This window comes from Musca domestica, unplaced genomic scaffold, assembly GCF_030504385.1.
Source record: "Musca domestica strain aabys unplaced genomic scaffold, Musca_domestica.polishedcontigs.V.1.1 38, whole genome shotgun sequence".
NCBI classification, from domain to species: Eukaryota; Metazoa; Arthropoda; class Insecta; order Diptera; family Muscidae; genus Musca; species Musca domestica.
The window spans coordinates 7,831,225-7,849,583 of NW_026712324.1; the positions used below are offsets into that span (position 1 = coordinate 7,831,225).

At 33.8% G+C, this 18,359-nt stretch overlaps 2 protein-coding genes across 3 annotated transcripts; one reads left to right on the forward strand and one right to left on the reverse strand.

Annotated features, from left to right (window-relative positions):
• The first annotated feature begins 494 nt into the window (after positions 1-494).
• LOC101894836 (UDP-glucose 6-dehydrogenase) lies at positions 495-14,842 on the forward strand. 2 transcript variants are annotated; one of them, XM_005191057.3, is made up of 5 exons: positions 495-624; positions 816-1,145; positions 12,463-12,601; positions 12,681-13,645; positions 14,070-14,842. In XM_005191057.3, exons 2-5 carry the CDS (start codon positions 987-989, stop codon positions 14,244-14,246), a joined length of 1,440 nt encoding a protein of 479 aa, XP_005191114.1. In that variant the 5' UTR covers positions 495-624; positions 816-986; the 3' UTR covers positions 14,247-14,842. The 2 variants fall into 2 exon arrangements, with proteins under 2 accessions (XP_005191114.1, XP_058982426.1); XM_059126443.1 differs by having other exon boundaries at positions 521-589.
• A 78-nt stretch (positions 14,843-14,920) lies between these two features.
• LOC101895003 (SURF1-like protein) lies at positions 14,921-18,298 on the reverse strand. The gene is made up of 5 exons (XM_005191058.4): positions 17,453-18,298; positions 17,128-17,249; positions 16,871-17,065; positions 16,637-16,804; positions 14,921-15,166 (listed from the first exon to the last, which is right to left on the reverse strand). Exons 1-5 carry the CDS (start codon positions 17,645-17,647, stop codon positions 14,956-14,958), a joined length of 891 nt encoding a protein of 296 aa, XP_005191115.2. The 5' UTR covers positions 17,648-18,298; the 3' UTR covers positions 14,921-14,955.
• Between the last annotated feature and the right edge of the window lie 61 nt (positions 18,299-18,359).

Here is an 18,359-nt window from a genome sequence, read left to right on the forward strand (position 1 = left end):
CGAAAAGCTTTGATATGTCACTGTTTCCATAACCATTAGGAATATTCATTAGGGGACTATTATAGTTGTAGTCGTGGATTTTTAAGAATATATTCGAGGGCATTCCTTTAAATATTTTTTTATTAGATATGATTAAATAGTTTTCACAGTTATAATCGTACATTTCTTAAATTACGTTTTTGAAAAACATTGGAGCTATAATCGTTTTTTTTTTTCAGAAAATTATCAGATCTGTAATCGTGAACTTCTTTTTTTTGCAAAATGACAAAATAAAATATTGATTTTTATGAAATTTGTTTGAGGAACTGGACAAGTTTTGCTGGAGGGGTAAAAGGTTTCTAGATAACAAATTTACCAACCCTAAAAAATTACCAATATTGGTAAAAAAAAATATGCCAAATGTGCCAAAAAAGTCTATCTACGTGCCCCTGAATCTATCAACTGTGGCAACTGTGTTAAAGAGTCGATCTACGTTCCCCTGAATCACACATATTTCACAGTCGATCTGCGTACCCCTGAATCACACATATTTAATTTAAATAAAGTGACGGAAAGGAAGAGTTCGATGAGTTCGGTTCGCTTAACAAGTGTAAAAGATTGCTGTTAACTACAAGAAGATGAAATGTTAAATGAAAACTACAACCAAATATAAAAAAATTATAATATCTTTTGAAATTCTAAATATCAGACACATACAAATCTGCCTGCAACAAGAAATACATCGAGAGAGCAGAAGAATCCCTTCAAATTCTCCAGTGAAAAAGAAAAGTTGTGCTTAACCCCCTTATTCTCCCCCTTTTATATTCTTTGTATAGCAACAACAACAACGACGGGAAAAGAAAAATTCAATTAAAGAACTTCCTGCCTTCTAAGAAATTTAAAGATAACACCAAACGATACACAAGTTTCAAATTAAAAACAAAATTTTGAAATAGCAGAAATTGAGATATTTTAAAGAGAATAGTTGTCGAAATTAGAACATAACAATGAGTGCTATGAAAGTTTGTTGTATCGGCGCGGGTTATGTTGGTGGTCCTACGTGCTCTGTAATGGCTCTGAAATGCCCCGACATAACAGTGACAGTTGTGGATAAGAGTTCTGAGCGCATAGCTCAATGGAATTCTGATAAATTGCCCATATATGAGGTGAGTTGTTTGGTAATTGATTTAATATTTTTTATTCACGATATTAAACATTTGCTTTAGGCGATTTGTAAATGGTGATGATGATAAATGAGGTTTCGAAAATTCTGTTTATTTGCTTATGAGGAAGAAGTCGCGAAAATTCCCAACACCTGTAGCAAACTGGTTTTTAAAAATTTTTGGGATGGAAATGGGTGGTTCTGGGAGATGGTGGGAATGACAACAACGAAATTCTTTCCTGTGTACGACTTTTGCTTGTTTGTTTAGATTTAACGTTCATTGACATTGAATTCGGACAATGTAAGCGAAGTCTTGTATTTGATTGTGTGGCCTTAAGGCCGGTCTCAGCAACATCATCAACATTTTCTGTCATGGTCGAAAACCAGCACTAATCATATAATTGATAGTAGGTAAATGCCCACCCATTCCACTTAAATTGACAGATCAGTCAAGTGTTTCTACGCGTATATATGTTTTATTTCGACAATTTATATTTCCTAAGACAGACCTAAAACGTATCTAACAAAATATGAACTGCATAAAAGTGCTGGCTTGTGCTGTGCTCAGCCAAGGTCAATGTAATATAAGAGGGATTTTTAAACCGTGGCAGCCTCAAATGACACCTCAACAATAAACGTATGATGTTGCTGAATTGCTGTTTGTTCTGTCATTTTCTGTGAACTGAAGTATTGAAACATGTCAATGGCCTAGCATAAAGCAAAGACACGAGGTTGTTATACGCGCCGTCTAGACTTCAATGAGGAAAAATATGTTTATTAAACCTAGCTACCCTTGCAAAAATTAAATTTGGTTTTTAGAGGGAGAACATTTAATGTGGACTTTGATAGGAATTTATATGTGGACTTAGAGTATATTAATATTATAATATTTAAAAATCTGTGCCTCCAAAAATTTGTCATAGGACCTTTGTATTTATTTTTCCTTTAATTTCAATATAATATGTTTCCTAGTAAATAGGAGATTTCGTACTAAGCGTAAATAAAATAGTTTTTTAAAGGGAAAATTTTGCGATAGAAAGGACCCTATTGTATTCAAAAGTGTCCTTACCTATCTAATTTGAATTACTTTTTTTATTTAGGTATCAAAAGGTAACAATAACAGAACCTTTGGATTGTACATGTTTATATCAGCAATGCAGTCTTAACCTACTTTAAGAGGATTTCTTTGAAGTATAGGTAATGGATATGACATTTTTTATCCAAATCCAGTTGGTTAACCCGTTTATATACAAACGTACTTTTATTTCCCCTTAAATTTTTAGTCTCAAATGCTTCCCTACAACAGATCGTTCGGCCCCGCCGAACTTTGAATACCCTCCACCATATGGAACGAGTTTAGACATTTTCATAAAATAAATTCCGTTAAATTTTCTGTCACAAGCTGTAGCTTCTATTACGAACTTCAAATACGACATCTCAAATAATTTCATTGGGTATTGTACCTTAAATCGTCAAAATACCGAATATAGGAAGGTACTGATATATTGGGCCGATACGAAGACCTGGACCTGCATAGACAATTTTCTGTCACAGACTGTAGTTCCCATTACGAACTCTAAATACGTAATTTGAAACTGCTCCGGTGAGTAATGTCGCTAAAATCATCAAAATACCTAATATTGGGAGATGCCATTATATGGGGGCTATATGAAGACGTGGGCCTGCATACTCAATTTTCTGTTATAGGCTGTAGTATCGATAACGAACTTCAAATACCAAATTTGAAACAATTTCGGTGAATAATATCGCTAAAATCGTCAAAATACCGAATATAGGGAGGAACCGTTATATGGCGGCTATGCGAAGACGTGGACCTGCACAGACAATTTTCTGTCTTAGGCTGTAGTATCCATTTTGAACTTCAAATACTAAATTTGAAACAATTCCCGTAAATAATTTCGCTAAAATCATCAAAATACCGAATATCTGGAGGTACCGTTATATGAACATGTGAGCCTGCACACTCAATTTTCTGTCATAGGTTGTAGTATCGATAACGAACTTCAAATACCAAATTTGAAACAATTTCGGTGAATAATATCGCTAAAATCGGCAAAATACCGAATATAGGGAGGTACCTTTATATGGGGGCTATATGAAGACGTGGGCCTGCACACACAATTTTCTGTCATAGGCTCTAGTATCCATTACGAACTTCAAATACCAAATTTGAAACAAATTTGAAAGGTAACACCGTGCAAACATATGTCTTTGAAACCCTCATATGGTCAAAATGTATATTCATAAATCCACCATACATACACAAATGAGAGATGGGAACTTGGTTTCCATATGCTTCAATTTGGCAATTTAACAGAAAATGCAGAGCTGGATATAATAATTTGAAATGCGGTTACCTTAAATTAAGTGTACCGTGCTCCCAATTATAGGTAGTCAATTCTTATGATTTGCTATTGTGCCCAATACTCTACAAACATATGGATATCTGTTCAAATATTATGAATACGGAAATTCTGATGGCCGTAAATCGTTTTTATTTAGCTTGAAGTGTCTTGCATTTCAATTAAAAGTTTGTTGTGACGGGTTTTAATTAATTATTTGGTGTATGTGCTTTTTAGTAATGGAGGGGGTAGTAAATATTGTATGTTGAAGAGAAAAACAATTCAAAAGCAGACATCGTTTTTTTTTTTTTTTTGTTTGACAACGATATTTTTTTATCTTGAAATGAAATTTTGCCACGCAGATATAATACAGCATTTTCAATTTTGTTTTTTTTTTAGTATTGTATTTGTTCTATTGTTTACTGTGACGTATTTCCTTTATAAAATAAACACCAGCATTTCCAGAATATGTTGTTGTATTAGAGTATAATTATAAAAATGTTAAAATGAGCATTTGTTTATCACTTTTATTTTATAACAGATGTTTTTTTTTTTTTTTCTTGTAAAGCTACTTTAAATATTATAATGTTGTTGTTTTTTTAAATGAGAACTTTTTCGGAAGCTGCACTATAATTAAATCAACCCAGGGTTTAGTTTATTTCAATTTTACGAACAATGACGGATTTTCACAATTTGCTTTATAATATACATACCATGGTACAATGAATACAAGGTAGGCAAACTTTGAAAAAATCACAAGTATAGAGGTCTACCTGTTTGGCTTGTAATGTCAGAATTACTATCAAAACAATATAAAAACAAACAGCTTGTTGCATTGATTTTGAATAAATAATTTAAAACCGCGAAAACTGAATGAAAGGACAAAATTCCTTTTCAAAATCATGTTCTATATATCTCTTATGGTTTATTTCACGACAAAAACTGTAGATTTTGTCGATGCCTACGTCGCAATCATTTTGAAAACACCCGAATTTGAATATTTTCTGAACAATTTTTTTATTATTGAAAATAATACACACACGTAAACAAATGAAGTTGACATATTAAGCCAGAAAAATAAAAAAATGAAGATCATATGGTAGTTCTGCCCTACCTTGAATTCATTGTACCATGATACATGCCTTGATATATTTTTAATTTGAGCACAAACATCGGATGCCAATGCAGTTCACTGAACTTTCGATCCAGTGCTAATTTATTGCTCACTTTTTCGAATTTCTACTATTTGTTTATAGACTTGTTAAATTTATAACACATAACATTTATCTAAGCCAAAATATATATTAAATAGGACATGGAATTTACACAACTTAAAAAATTATCAGTCGCTTTTGCAAAAAAGTGAAAAGCCATAATTTTTACTTTTTTTATTTTTATTGAATGAAAGCAAAAAATGTCGGAAACAGCATCAAATTTTAGAATAAGTTTAGATTTGTTCGAAATGGTCACCTTTGGCACGAATTATGGCCTTCAAGCGGCCAATGAAACCGTCACACGCTGCCCAAATGTTGCTCTGCGGTATTTTGGCCCAATCCCGGCAAAGCGCTTGCTTAAGGTGATCGACACTTTGGTTTTTTTAGTCTTTCCAAAATACTCCAGACATAATAGTCCAACGGATTGGTATCCGGAAATTTTGGTGGCCATTGTGCGCTAGAAATGAAGCGAGGAACCTCATTTTGTAACCTTTCTTGGGTGGCGCGTGTTGAGTGCGATGGTGCTGAGTCCCGTTGGAATTTCCAATGTCTGCGGCCAAAATCTTTGCGTGCCCAGGGGTTTAATACACCATTCAGAATATTTTCGTGATAATATTCGGCATTTATTCTGATGTCGATTAATACGAGCGGAAAGCGAACTTCGGCAGTTATGGCGGCCCATACCATCACCATGGCCGGCGCTTGAATTCTGGTGGCCAACCGAAGGTGCACATTTTCAGCTGACCTCTTTGGCAAGTAAACACGATTATTTTGTTTGTTTACAAACTGCTGGACAACGAATGCTTTCTCATCGGAGAAAACCAAATTCGGCAGTTCCTCACATTCGGCCAAGCGAAGCAACTCTTAAGCTCTTTTGAGTCTAGTTTCTTTCTGTTGCGGTGTAAGTTCTTGCACTTTTTGGAATTTCAATGGCTTTATCCCGAGCTCATTTTTCAATACTTGCCGAATGGAATATTGCGATATGTTCAGTTCACGAGCCAATTTTCGGCCACTGCAACGCGATCAAGTCGCTCCTTTACTTTTCAAACCATTTCTGCTGTTTGATGTTGCTGTTTTCTTCCATCCACTTCCTTGAAGTCGGGCTACGCTAACAGTATCACGGTAACGAGCGATGGTACGAGACACAAAAGATTTGCTCACATTTAACTGCTGGAGTGCTCTAACGATAGTCACTTGTGGTTTTCCAGCCAAATATAAAGAAATCACACTGTCACGCTTGAATTTCATCACGAATAACTTTTTTTCTGGAAAAGTCTCACCAAAATGCTTTTGTACGCTTGTTAACAATATAATGAGCTGTCACTGGAAAAGTTTTAACAGCTGTCGGACGAGTGGCTTAGAAATGAGAGCAGCCTGAAGTTGGTTGCAGTTTTTCATCTCACCCTGTAGTATTATGTAAACGGATAGGATTAAACATTTAAAATTTGATATGAGAATCAAGGTTGGAAAGTATGTTGAATATATGAAGATGGTTTGGGAAATGTGAACTATGAACTATGTGTGCGACCTGTACTAATGGTTTTACATTTGGGTGAACGGATGAAGCTGTAATTTTGAAAAGTTGTACAGTGGAGCCGCGAATTGCGTCGTTTCGAGTTACGTCCCTTTTCAAAAACGAGAAAATTCGATTTGCGTCGTTGCAATTTCAATTTGCGTCGGTCCGAGCTACATTGTGGTGGATTACTATTTTTTTGGATTTGGGGTGCCTGATTTAGCATCTTTTCTGTCGTTTAGCATTTTTACAACTTCTGGCAACACTGATCGTCACCTGTACGTTAACAAATTTTCAAATTGCGTTAAATAAGGGGAATTCCCTTTTCTTTATGGAGCTATATGTACATAGATATGTATTATTGTTTTGTTATTTCTTTATAATAATTATAAACTTTTTTTTGAAGCAAGCGGAATAAATAACAAGTAAGCAAAGGCTATAGTCGTGCAAGGCCGACCATATGATACCCTACAATATTTTTGAAGCCCCCTTATGTCCAAATTTATTTTGGAGGATTTCGCTTTAGAAATTATGCCATGGAACACTGCCCAGATATTGCCCTTAGCATTTTGAACAGGGACATTTACCCAATATTTACGCACTCTGCTGTGTTGTTAGGTGCTGTGGTCCATTTTACAGCTAAATATAATCCAAGGGACATCCAAAATGCTAGAATTCTTCCCTGTCATAACTCTCTTCTCAGGCGTGTCGATTGGCTTCAATTTTGTGATCAGGAATTTTATTCTGTTTTCGGCTCATTTCAACACCTGAATATATTGCGAACATCTTTGAAAACAATAGGCCTAGCCCTTGTGAGCCTAACCCTACCCTTGTGAAACTTTTCGTGAGGATCGGATGACAATTGCAATTTGTATATAATAACCCCAACCTGTGTTGCAAGGTGAAAAAGTATTACAAAATATACACTTCAATATTATAAGCCATATTGAAAAAATCGCATGCGATAAAAAAATATAAAAAAATGTCACAATATACTACAAAATCTATATTAACATCATTACCGGCATCTTTTTATGCGATTTTTTTTATATTTTATTCTTTTATGCCAAGAGGGCATTCTGAATTGACAACATTTGTCAAAATCGGTCCTGTCATTCTTGAGGTATAAGCATTCTAGCTAACATCCCCTTCCTTTGTATATATACATTGTATATATTTCGCTTATATATCCGATATATTTGCTATCGGCATCTACGTAATGGTCAGAATTAACCTGTTCGTCTATTTGTAATTACGCCGTTTGTAAAAATATTCGCGGTTTAATGGAAAATTTGACTTTTATTTAACACAAATGTTATGGTCTATTTCAACCACTAAATATTACCCGATGACCATCAAAATGGGAAGGCTTCTGGCCAGCCCCATGCTAACTTCCGCTTGGATTGGTCTATAATTGCGACCTATAGAGCAACTGCAAAATCAGGAAATTTTTCAGTGGAAACCAATATTTCGGAGTGTTACATAATTTTTGGACCAATCAAACCTATAATACCCCCAACACTTAGTGTTGTAGGGTATAAAAATGTATTCATACTTGTTTTATTTTTTTATCAAAAATACAAAATTTTGCTTCGTTTTGAATATTTTCTCCAGTATATTATATTTCAGTGCATTTTGTATATGTATAGAAAAAGGTGATTCGATTTGCATCGTTTTGAGTTGCGTCGCGATTCTCTGGTCCCCATTAACGACGCAAGTCGGGGCTCAATTGTAGTGAGTTCCCTGTTAGTGGTTGGTATGTGATAAAGAGGTGAATTTGGAAATTGGTACTACTGGGTGCTGGGTGAACATATAGTGCTTGGAATCTGAAATTTGGTATTAGGGGTCGCTGTCCATGTGTTGCCTGGACATATTGAAACTTCACTTTATACTGGTTCCTAAATAAAAAAATCACTTCGATTTTTAACTGACAAGAAAAATCATATGTAACATGTTTTTGCGTTCATGTTTTCTGATAAATGAAATGTATAAAACTGATATTCCCATGGCGGCGTCGTTGCAAGAAGAAAACGTATTGATAAATTGATAAAAACAATTTTTCGTTGGGTTTTCGATTGCTACATTCAATTGTAAGTTTTTGATTTGATAATTTATTAGAAAATCCGATAAAAGAAGAACCACAGTATCTAAGTTGTTATTTTCATATTCCGTCCAAACAACAACAACAATGGTAAGGCAATTGTTATCGCTGAAATGTGTGTAACAGAATAGTAAAAAGTCGTCACAACTAAAGTACCAGAGACTAAATTCAATTTACTTAAGTAAATTCATATGTCTGATAATAGGGAGAAAAGAGGAGAACATTTTGTACGCAACAATTTATCATCTGACTTTGGAAAGTGGTGTTCAAGGGAAATAGTTGAAATGCATTTACAGTGAAACCTCCCAACAGTAGACATCAAGGGTCGAGCGAAATTTGTCCATTGTAAGGAGTTGTCTCCTTTTGTAATATTTTGATAAATAACAAAGTTTTAATTTGTTTTATTTAACCTCCCACAGCCGTTGTTCTTACAATAAATGTTCCCTTGTAAATAAAAATAGTTTAATGATTATATTTTTTAAAATAAATAATATTAAAATTTTTAAAATTGTATAATAACTTAAATAAATAGTTTGTAATTCGAGTTGGCAACAATAGGACAAATTTTGGATTGCATATGTTTATGATATTGACCTTATTAATTGATATGAGTCTAATATTCAAATTCAAACGTTTTTTTTTGTTCGTGTACGTGCGTATGTACGTTCTTCACACCCACCACATGCTGTCTTCAATAGAAAAAAACATTAAAAAAAAGTAGTGAGTCGTATTTGGGTTTGAGTTTTGTTTATTTGGCCATTATTATTCAATTTCATATAATTTGCTTGCAATGCACGTTTTTCTGAAAATTCTTGAAATAGTTCAATACATGCTACGACTTATATTTGGAAGTCAATTGTTCTTTGTTGGGCATTTAAAGAGTTACACAAGTGTTGGTTGGTTTTAGAGGAAGGAGTGAGAAAGAGTCTAAAAAATTTTAATGTGAAAAAATGTCACATATTTTCTAAAATAGGAAGTGTTATTTTGGAATCAATTAACCTTAATCGGTGGTTATTTAACATTCAATTACAAGTGTGTAATAAACGTTTTAATTAGGCCCAATAAAGATTATTTAAAAAGTAAAATATTTCAAATTCGTTTGTAGGGGGTGTTGAGGAGGTAAAGTTCGGCTGGTTTAAAAATTTTAATCAAAATGTTCTCAATCGAAATAAGTTCAAACTTGGTACATGGCATGGTACAATGATATCAAGGTAGGGCTATGATACCATATAATTTTAATTTTTGTGTTTTCTTTTCAATAACAAAAAAAAATTATTCAGAAAACATTCAAATTCGGGTGTTTCAAAATGTTTATTTCAACGTATGCATCGACAAAATCTAGAGTTTTTGTACCGAAATAATCCTTTAGAGATATATAGTACATGATTTTGAAAAGAAGTGTTAACCTTTCATTCAGTTATCGCTGTTTTCAATTATTTATTCAAAATAAATGCAACAAGTTGTTTGATTTTTTATTGTTTTGATACTAATTCTGACAGTACAAGCCAAACATGTAGACCTCTATACTTGCATTTTTTTCTAAGTTGGCCTACCTTCTCTTCATTGTACCATGGTACATGGTAATATTATTATCATAGTTTGATCGGCCTATCCTTCTATTCGTGCCAAAGGTAACCAATTCAAACAAATCTAAACTTATTCTAAAATCTGATGCTATTTCTTTCATTCAATAAAATAAAAAAAAAGTAAAAATTGTGGCGTTTGACTTTTTTGTTTTTTTTTTTATCTTACCCGTATATCCGGCGAAATTAGCATCGGATTCTCTTCAAATTTTACACATCCGCCTAGGGATCTGATGTGATTATGGAATTTCGAGCCTCCCCATAACGGGTCAACATTTTGAACAATCGTAACGGAAGTCAAAATATATTTTAATAAACGAGCATAGGCTGAGGTTAAACATTTGTCGATAAAACCGGCTGTAATATCTCTTGAAAAAAAGACGTGAAAGCTGCTAAGAGAGTAAAATTTGTAAAACTTGTGCTTTCTTACAGATTATGGACAGAACAAAATATGTGTTCCTCATTTATAAATATGTTTTATATGCCGCCGTTTCCTTTCCATTCACAACTCACACACACACCTCATTAACTCATATAGATTTGAAACAAATACAAATAAACCAATTTGAGAAATTTTGCCTCTTTGGAAACTTTTTTTATTAAAAAATTGAAACTACATTTTGCTGTGCTACGTCATTAGATAAGTTTTGTATTAATTATACTCTCGAAGATAATACAAAATTTTCTTTTAGAATATAACAGATAAAATGATTCCAAATAAATTCGCAGCTTATCAAGAAACATTTGTTGACGAGCACCTAAAGTAGTGATTCATGGAAATGAATTATGAAACTTTTGTGATAAAGTAAAGAATAGAGATGGAATATTTGAAAGCAAAATAGAGTGTTTCTTTAGGAAAATTCCCAATAAGGCGCAACTTTCAGAGAAAGAAGCAATTATTGAAAATGTTTGTGGATACCAATGGTATCTCCTTCCCCACTATCGATTACGATGCTCCTCTCAAAATCAATAAACCAAGTTTTGTCATGTTCCAAATTTTGTGTCAATGTTAAAAAATGGGGTTTTAGAAAGGGGTATTGACAAGATGCTGTCAAAATACATTTTTTAATATCTTGTTGTTGCATTAGATATATATTTGACAGTAAGAGAAGACTAAAGCCATAATTCCCCTCCTATGCGACCTTATTTTATTGGCCTTGGCCATTTTTTATCTAGAAAATTGTAATGTATAATTGAATTTTTGAATTTTTTTGTAAACTTTAATTATTTTTTTATTTATTTAATCATTCGGCAGCATCAATCACCACAGATGGTGGATTTATTAACCGTGTCTTACTCCATGATTATGATGATGATGATGAAACTTCGTGATGTCTAAAAATAGTTTTGTATTTAGAAAACATTAGCATCGATTGTAAACAATTAGCAATTGAACATTTGCTAGACAAGAAGCTGTTGAAGATTCTTATTTTTTTTGTCTAGGAACAGATGTGGTTTTGTTCTTCATTTTTTATCTCATCCAACAATAAATTTCAACATCAAGTCATGCCATAAACATTTTTTTTGTTTAAGTGACACACTTGAATAGTTTCCAATATGTACCTTGAAAATCCATTAGAATTTTTTTTAGAAGAGCCAAACGAGTTGAAAGGTATATTCTGGAGGCACGCAAACATTTTGGCCTCAGACCTTGGACATCCTTAGCGGTTAAAATCAGTTAACATTGGTAACTATGTTGTTATGATATCATAACACAGGGTTGCCATATTTCTACTTTGTCTTGTTCTATCTCTCCAATATACAATTAATTGAGAAAGTCTTTGGAATATAATTTTGAAACCAAAATTGTCGATTTTTCAATTTGTTTTATTATTCGTTTCTGTTTTTATACTAACATGTCTCTGCTCTTTATGTCTTCTGGGACCTATAGTAGTATTTTATGACAAATAAATTTATTGAAGATTACAATCACTTTTCCAGGGGCTTTTTACCATATTAAAAAAAAAAAGACTCTTTTGATGTTTTCTCATTGGAGAAAACCAAATTCGGTAGTTCACCATATACTACCAAGTCTGTTGTGGTGTAAGTTCTTGCACTTTTTGGAATTTCAATGGCTTTACTCCGAGCTCATTTTTCAATATTTGCCGAATGGAATATTGCGATATGTTCAGCACACGAGCCATTTTTCGGCAACTGCGACACGGATTTCGATGAAGTAGCTTCTTTACTTTTCGAACCATTTCTGCTGATGTTGCTGTTTTGTTCCGTCCACTTCATTGACGTCGGGCTACGCTACCATTTTCACGGTAACGAGCGATGGTACGAGACACTAAAGACCAACTTGTAAACGATATAATGAGCTGTCACTTGAGTTATTTTAACAGCTGTAGGACGAGTGGCTTAGAAATGACAACAGTCTGAAGTTGGTGGCAGTTTTTTCATCTCACCCTGTATTATCAGAAAACCACTTGCATCAATATTGCCAACAAAAAAATATTTTCTAATATTTTCCTCTAAAATGTCTTACAAAAAAAAAGATAAAACAAATAAATCTATTTTATTTTCTCTTTTTTCCTTTCATTTTAGCCTGGCTTGGATGATGTGGTGAAAAAGTGTCGCAATGTTAACTTATTCTTCTCAACAGACATTGAGACTGCCATTAAAGAAGCTGACTTGATTTTCATTTCTGTTAATACACCCACAAAGACATTTGGTAATGGCAAAGGTGAGTTCACAACCCCCTCTTGAAAAATCCTATTTTAAAATCAGCTAAAAATTAAAATTTTATTTCCAAATTTCCACAGGACGTGCTGCTGATCTGAAATATGTGGAAAGTGCTGCTCGCATGATTGCCGAAATTGCTCAATCGAATAAAATTGTTGTGGAAAAGAGTACGGTGCCGGTGAGGGCGGCCGAGAGTATCATGCACATTCTGCATGCCAATCAAAAACCTGGCATCCGTTATGATATCCTCTCCAATCCGGAATTTTTGGCCGAAGGTACAGCAATTGAAGATCTATTGCATGCCGATCGTGTTCTAATCGGCGGTGAAGAGACGCCCGAGGGCCACAAGGCCATCGAAAAATTGTCATGGATCTATGAACATTGGATACCCAAAGAGAATATTCTGACGACAAACACATGGAGTTCAGAGCTATCGAAATTGGCAGCAAACGCCTTCCTGGCGCAAAGAATTTCCAGTATTAATTCCCTATCGGCCGTGTGTGAAGCCACCGGTGGCGATGTTTCCGAAGTTGCCCGAGCCATTGGTCTGGATTCACGCATTGGTCCCAAGTTCCTACAGGCCTCAGTCGGTTTCGGTGGCAGTTGTTTCCAAAAGGACATACTTAATCTTGTCTATATCTGTGAAGGCCTTAATTTACCGGAAGTTGCCGCCTATTGGCAACAGGTTATCGATATGAATGAATATCAAAAGTCAAGATTCTCTCAGAAGATTATTGAATGTCTGTTCAATACGGTATCGAATAAACACATTTCCATTTTGGGCTTTGCATTTAAAAAGAATACTGGTGATACGCGTGAAACACCAGCCATTACGGTGTGTAAGACTCTGCTGGAGGAGGGTGCCAAATTGGATATTTATGATCCCAAAGTGGAACCGGAACAAATAATTGACGATTTGACACATCCAAGTGTTACGGAGTCGCCGGAAGGTGTCAAACAAGCCGTCCAAATTCACAGTGATCCCTACAGTGCGGTCAGGGGGACACATGCCATTGTTTTGTGTACGGAATGGGATGAATTTGTGGTAAGTTTAAGTTATTGATAATCGTGTCGACTTTTAGAGTGAATTCTTTTGATAATTTGTAAAAAAAAGATCATTTGACTGGTCTGCTATACACAAAAGAGACTTCTAGTTTTTTCATACACGAAGACGATCACAAAGAAAATCTCTGGGTCTACTATACACAAAGAAGATGTCTGAGTCTTCTATAGACGAAGAAGATCTCTAGGTATTCCATACACAAAGTGAACCATTATGTTAGCTTTGTATAAAATAATTAAGGGTGTCTGTATAAAGAGCTCTAGGTCTTCTACACATAAGAAGACCTCGAGGTCTTCTATACTTAGGGAAATCTTCTGTACACAAGAATAGACATCTGGGTCTTCTATACAAATAGAACATCTTCAAGTCTTCTATATATAAATTTTGTTCTTTCTCTCCTTTCCAGACTCTCGACTATCAACGTATTTACCAATCGATGATGAAACCAGCCTACATTTTTGATGGTCGCAAGATTTTGGATCATGAGCGTTTGCAACAAATCGGTTTCCATGTGCAGACAATTGGCAAGAAATATTCACGTTCGGGCCTGATGCGTTCCTGGGGCAGTGTACAACAATTGTAGAACAAGCAGTTAAAGAAAATCAAACTTGCCAACCATAACACTACCAGTTTTACACATTGAATTGGGATTTTAAAAATCCAACAAACGTTTCCCTCTTTGTCTTCTATTTTTTTTCGTGTATTCTCTTTCGCTACCATATTGCACATTCTAAAATCTTTTAAGACTTAAATGCACACAGTATTTTTTCTTTTCTTTCCTAAACATTTTTACTATTTGAATTGTAAATAAGCAAATTATTATTTTTTTTTTTTTTGTATACCAAAACTCAAAAGATGCAAACAATTGCAACATTAACGAATAATAAAAGCGGCAATATACATATAAATGTCATATTTTTATAAGTGAAATATTTTAAATATTTGACTTGATTATTTTTTTTAATAAGAATAAATAATAATAGACTACATTCTATGTCTGACACTCTTCATATCTATATTTTACTACACCTTTATTTAATGTATACAAATAAGTCTATTCAACATCAACGATTGTATAGAAAAAACAGACTCTCCAATTCCACTTTTTGTCTCCCCAATTATATTTTGTTATCATGATTTTCAAATTTTATTTTTTGCATATCATATTGCATACATATATATATATACATTACACCTATGTAATTGAATGAGAAACAAAAACAATAAATAAAATACAAATTTTAGTTCAACTAAAAGCAAAAATATTTTTTTTTTTCAATCCCCGCCCATTATTAGAATGGTTTACGTTTCAAGACTGTCCGATACCACAAGAATGCTGTAGCCAATGATAAACTGTACCAGGTTATCAGATATGAGAGATGATCGTTACGCAAAGCAACCCGTGTCTGTCCACCGATGGGACCGCCGGGTGTTGATGATTGATAGCTAGCATCAAGGAATACTGGTTGAGCACCGGTGGCAGCACACATTTTGGGTAAGTCTCTAAAAATAATATAAAAAAATATATTAATTAAAATTATAGATTTTTTAAGGTTTATTTTCAATGCCTATTAGATCTATTATCATGTGGTTTTAGAAATATTTTGCAAGTACCATAAGGTTTTAGGAATATTTTGCCAGGATCGTGAATTTTCAAAAAAAAAAAAAATAAAATTAAAATAAAAATAATTTAAATATATTACTACAAAAACAAAAAAACCTACTTTGGTTCATTTTTACTCTGAATAAAATTTGATGGTTTCCCAGCTAAAGTGAACCAAGTAAAAAATAAAATAAAGTGTTCGTTATATGACTAAAAATAGTTGACTTAGCGATTAATTTCGCACTAATTTCGGAGTTTTATTTTAAGTCATGTCTTGGTTTGGTCCAGTTGTTACTGACAACTATTATGATTTTTAGGAAAATAAAATGAATTCGTTTATTTAAAAAAATAAATTAATGTTAACAAGTAGTTAAGCTGCGATTTCTTGGGGACCCATCGCTACTTCGGTCTCATTCCACATGTGCATATAACCGGTTTTATATTCATTGAATAAACTCCTCGACTCACACTGACTTGGTTCATTTTTGCTATGAAAAAAACTAAAGTGACAGTCGTTGACTTAGGTATTTTACCGTTATTTTTGGAACAAAATACATTTTGACATTGCGCTTTACAGAGTAAACAGAGTTGCCAAATGCCGGGACATTGGTACTAGTTTCGGCATTTTTTTATTTTTCGGTATAACAGTAAGCCTCCCAATTGTGGATTTTTCGGAAATATTTCTGGAAGGAGCAACAGTATCATAATCGACCATTTTTGGAGAATAATTGTACAAAGACTAATAGAGTGAATTGTAAAGGATCATTTTTTGAGGACCAGTAATAAATTTGGATTTTTAAAGAATATGTTTTCAAGAACCAACAGGGCCACAATATCGGATTTTTAAAGAATATTTTTAAGGACCAACAGAATCATATTTATGAGCTTTTAATATGATTATATTATTCTCAAGGACCAATGGCTCAGTTGGAATAGTATTTAAAATAGGACCATCATAGCCATATTCGTGGAATTTCAGTGAATATTGTTTCAAGGAATAACAGCCGTATTCGTGGGTTTTTATTTTTTTTTTTTTTTTCTCAGGGACTAACAGAATAATAATTGTGGATTTTTGGGAATATTTTTTCGCAATCATAGCCAACATTATTGATTTTTAAGGGCTAACAGAGCCATAATCATGCCTTTTTTAAGCGGGGCTATATTCTTGAAGTTTTTGAGGAATATGTTTTCCGATCATAATCGTGGGTGGATATTTTAAAGAATATATTTGAGTGCGTTTGTGATTTTTCTCTAAGGCTATTATCAGCAAGTCGAGGATTTTTAAGAAATTTCTAAACTCTGTCAGACTGTATTGGCATTTGTTTACATTTACAAATTTCTCTGAGGGATATCAGAGCTCCAGCACTTACCTATACAAAAAGACATCTCCTTTGTGATCTGGAGTGAATTGTGGCCTCTTTTCACCTTTGCGCACAACACAGGTTAATTCCACTTCATTGGGAATTTGTCCAGCTGTACGTGTTTCTGGTTTGAGGTTTTTTCTTGACACCCAACCGCGATTAATTAAAATAATGTCACTAAATATTTAAAAAAAAATACATAAGTCTAACAAATTTTGTTAAATGTATACCTAGTATCCATACTCTCGATCGCTCAATTGAAATGGTGTTACAATCCAGTAACCATTCCCCGTGTCACGCTGAGAAAATAAACCGCCTTGTGTTTCGGCACCATCGGGCCGTATGAAGCCACGTGGACCCATTACCAATTCTATGTCGTGTAAAAAGCGACCCTTAACTTTGACCGAACGATATTCCATGTCCTTGAGAGTATCTAAACTGAAGATTAGAAAACCATATATAAATAAAGATTAATATCATATATATATATTTGGACTTACTTATCTGGCAGATCAACTGGTGGCATTTTTGTTAACGTCTCAATATCCCTAATGAGTTGTTCCTTCCAAGCCTTGCGTTTGGTTTGCCACACACCTAGACCAAATGTTGTCACTGGAATAAGCTGTGAAATTAAAGGGAATTGGTTTGGAACTAATTTAAATCTCAAAACAGATTTTTTTAATTCGAATTGAAGTAAACTGTCATTAAAGACGACACTGTATGAGATACGTCATTTGGATTTAATTCGCTTAACATGATGTCGGGATCTAGGAATGTTTTATGTTTTTTTTTTTTTTTACCAGCACCAAATATTAAAATGCTTACCAAAAGAAACCATCCAAGTGGAGTTACTTTTTCTTCCTTTCCGGCAATCGAAGCTCCAGGGCCGGCAAAAGTGTCAGGTCGCTGAGAGAGACATCTTCGTTGGGCTACTTTTGAAATATTTTGCATATAATTTACATTTTGTCTGGCATTTATAGCCACTAGGGGCCTTAACACGAGACCGCCTAATCTTAACATTATTTAAATGTTTTAATTTTTTAATTTTAATTGAAACCTCTTGAACCTCCTCGTTCACGTAGAAATGTGAAATGTTATATAGTTGGAAAACAAAATAAAAGACGTCCCCAACGAATGAAATCAGATGCCAAATAGGAATGCACGATAAAAAATAAACTGAAAACAAAATCCCCCAGTGCCTCTTTTGTTTACGAATGAGACATGAGGAAAACACAATCAGCTTAAAACATTCATTAAATGAACCGCGTGACTACTTTAATGAGTTGTTATATTTGTTAAGTGATTGTTAATAAGAGCGTACCTAAAATTCGAATTCGACGCAGCGTATACTTCCCTATACCGAGAAAGATGAAAAAACTGCAACCAACTTCAGATTGCTGTCACTTCATTATATTATTTACAAGCGTACAAAATGATCCAATTTTTACAACGTTAATTGTTGATAGGTTTTAACATATGGACCTGGCGTATTAGGATTATACGGACGTACAAAATATTTTATTATATGAGGAAGTTTAATATTACGTACGCTACGTCAAATTTTAGGTAACGCTGTTATCATGATAGAATAATGCATGTAGATCCGCTTGGGAACGTTAATGTGTCAAAATTTATAAAATGTATTTTCAAAAAATAAGTAGATTTCTATAAGTTTTCTCATACGACACCAATCCTAAGTTGTCACGAATAATCAAATTTGAATAATCTTAAA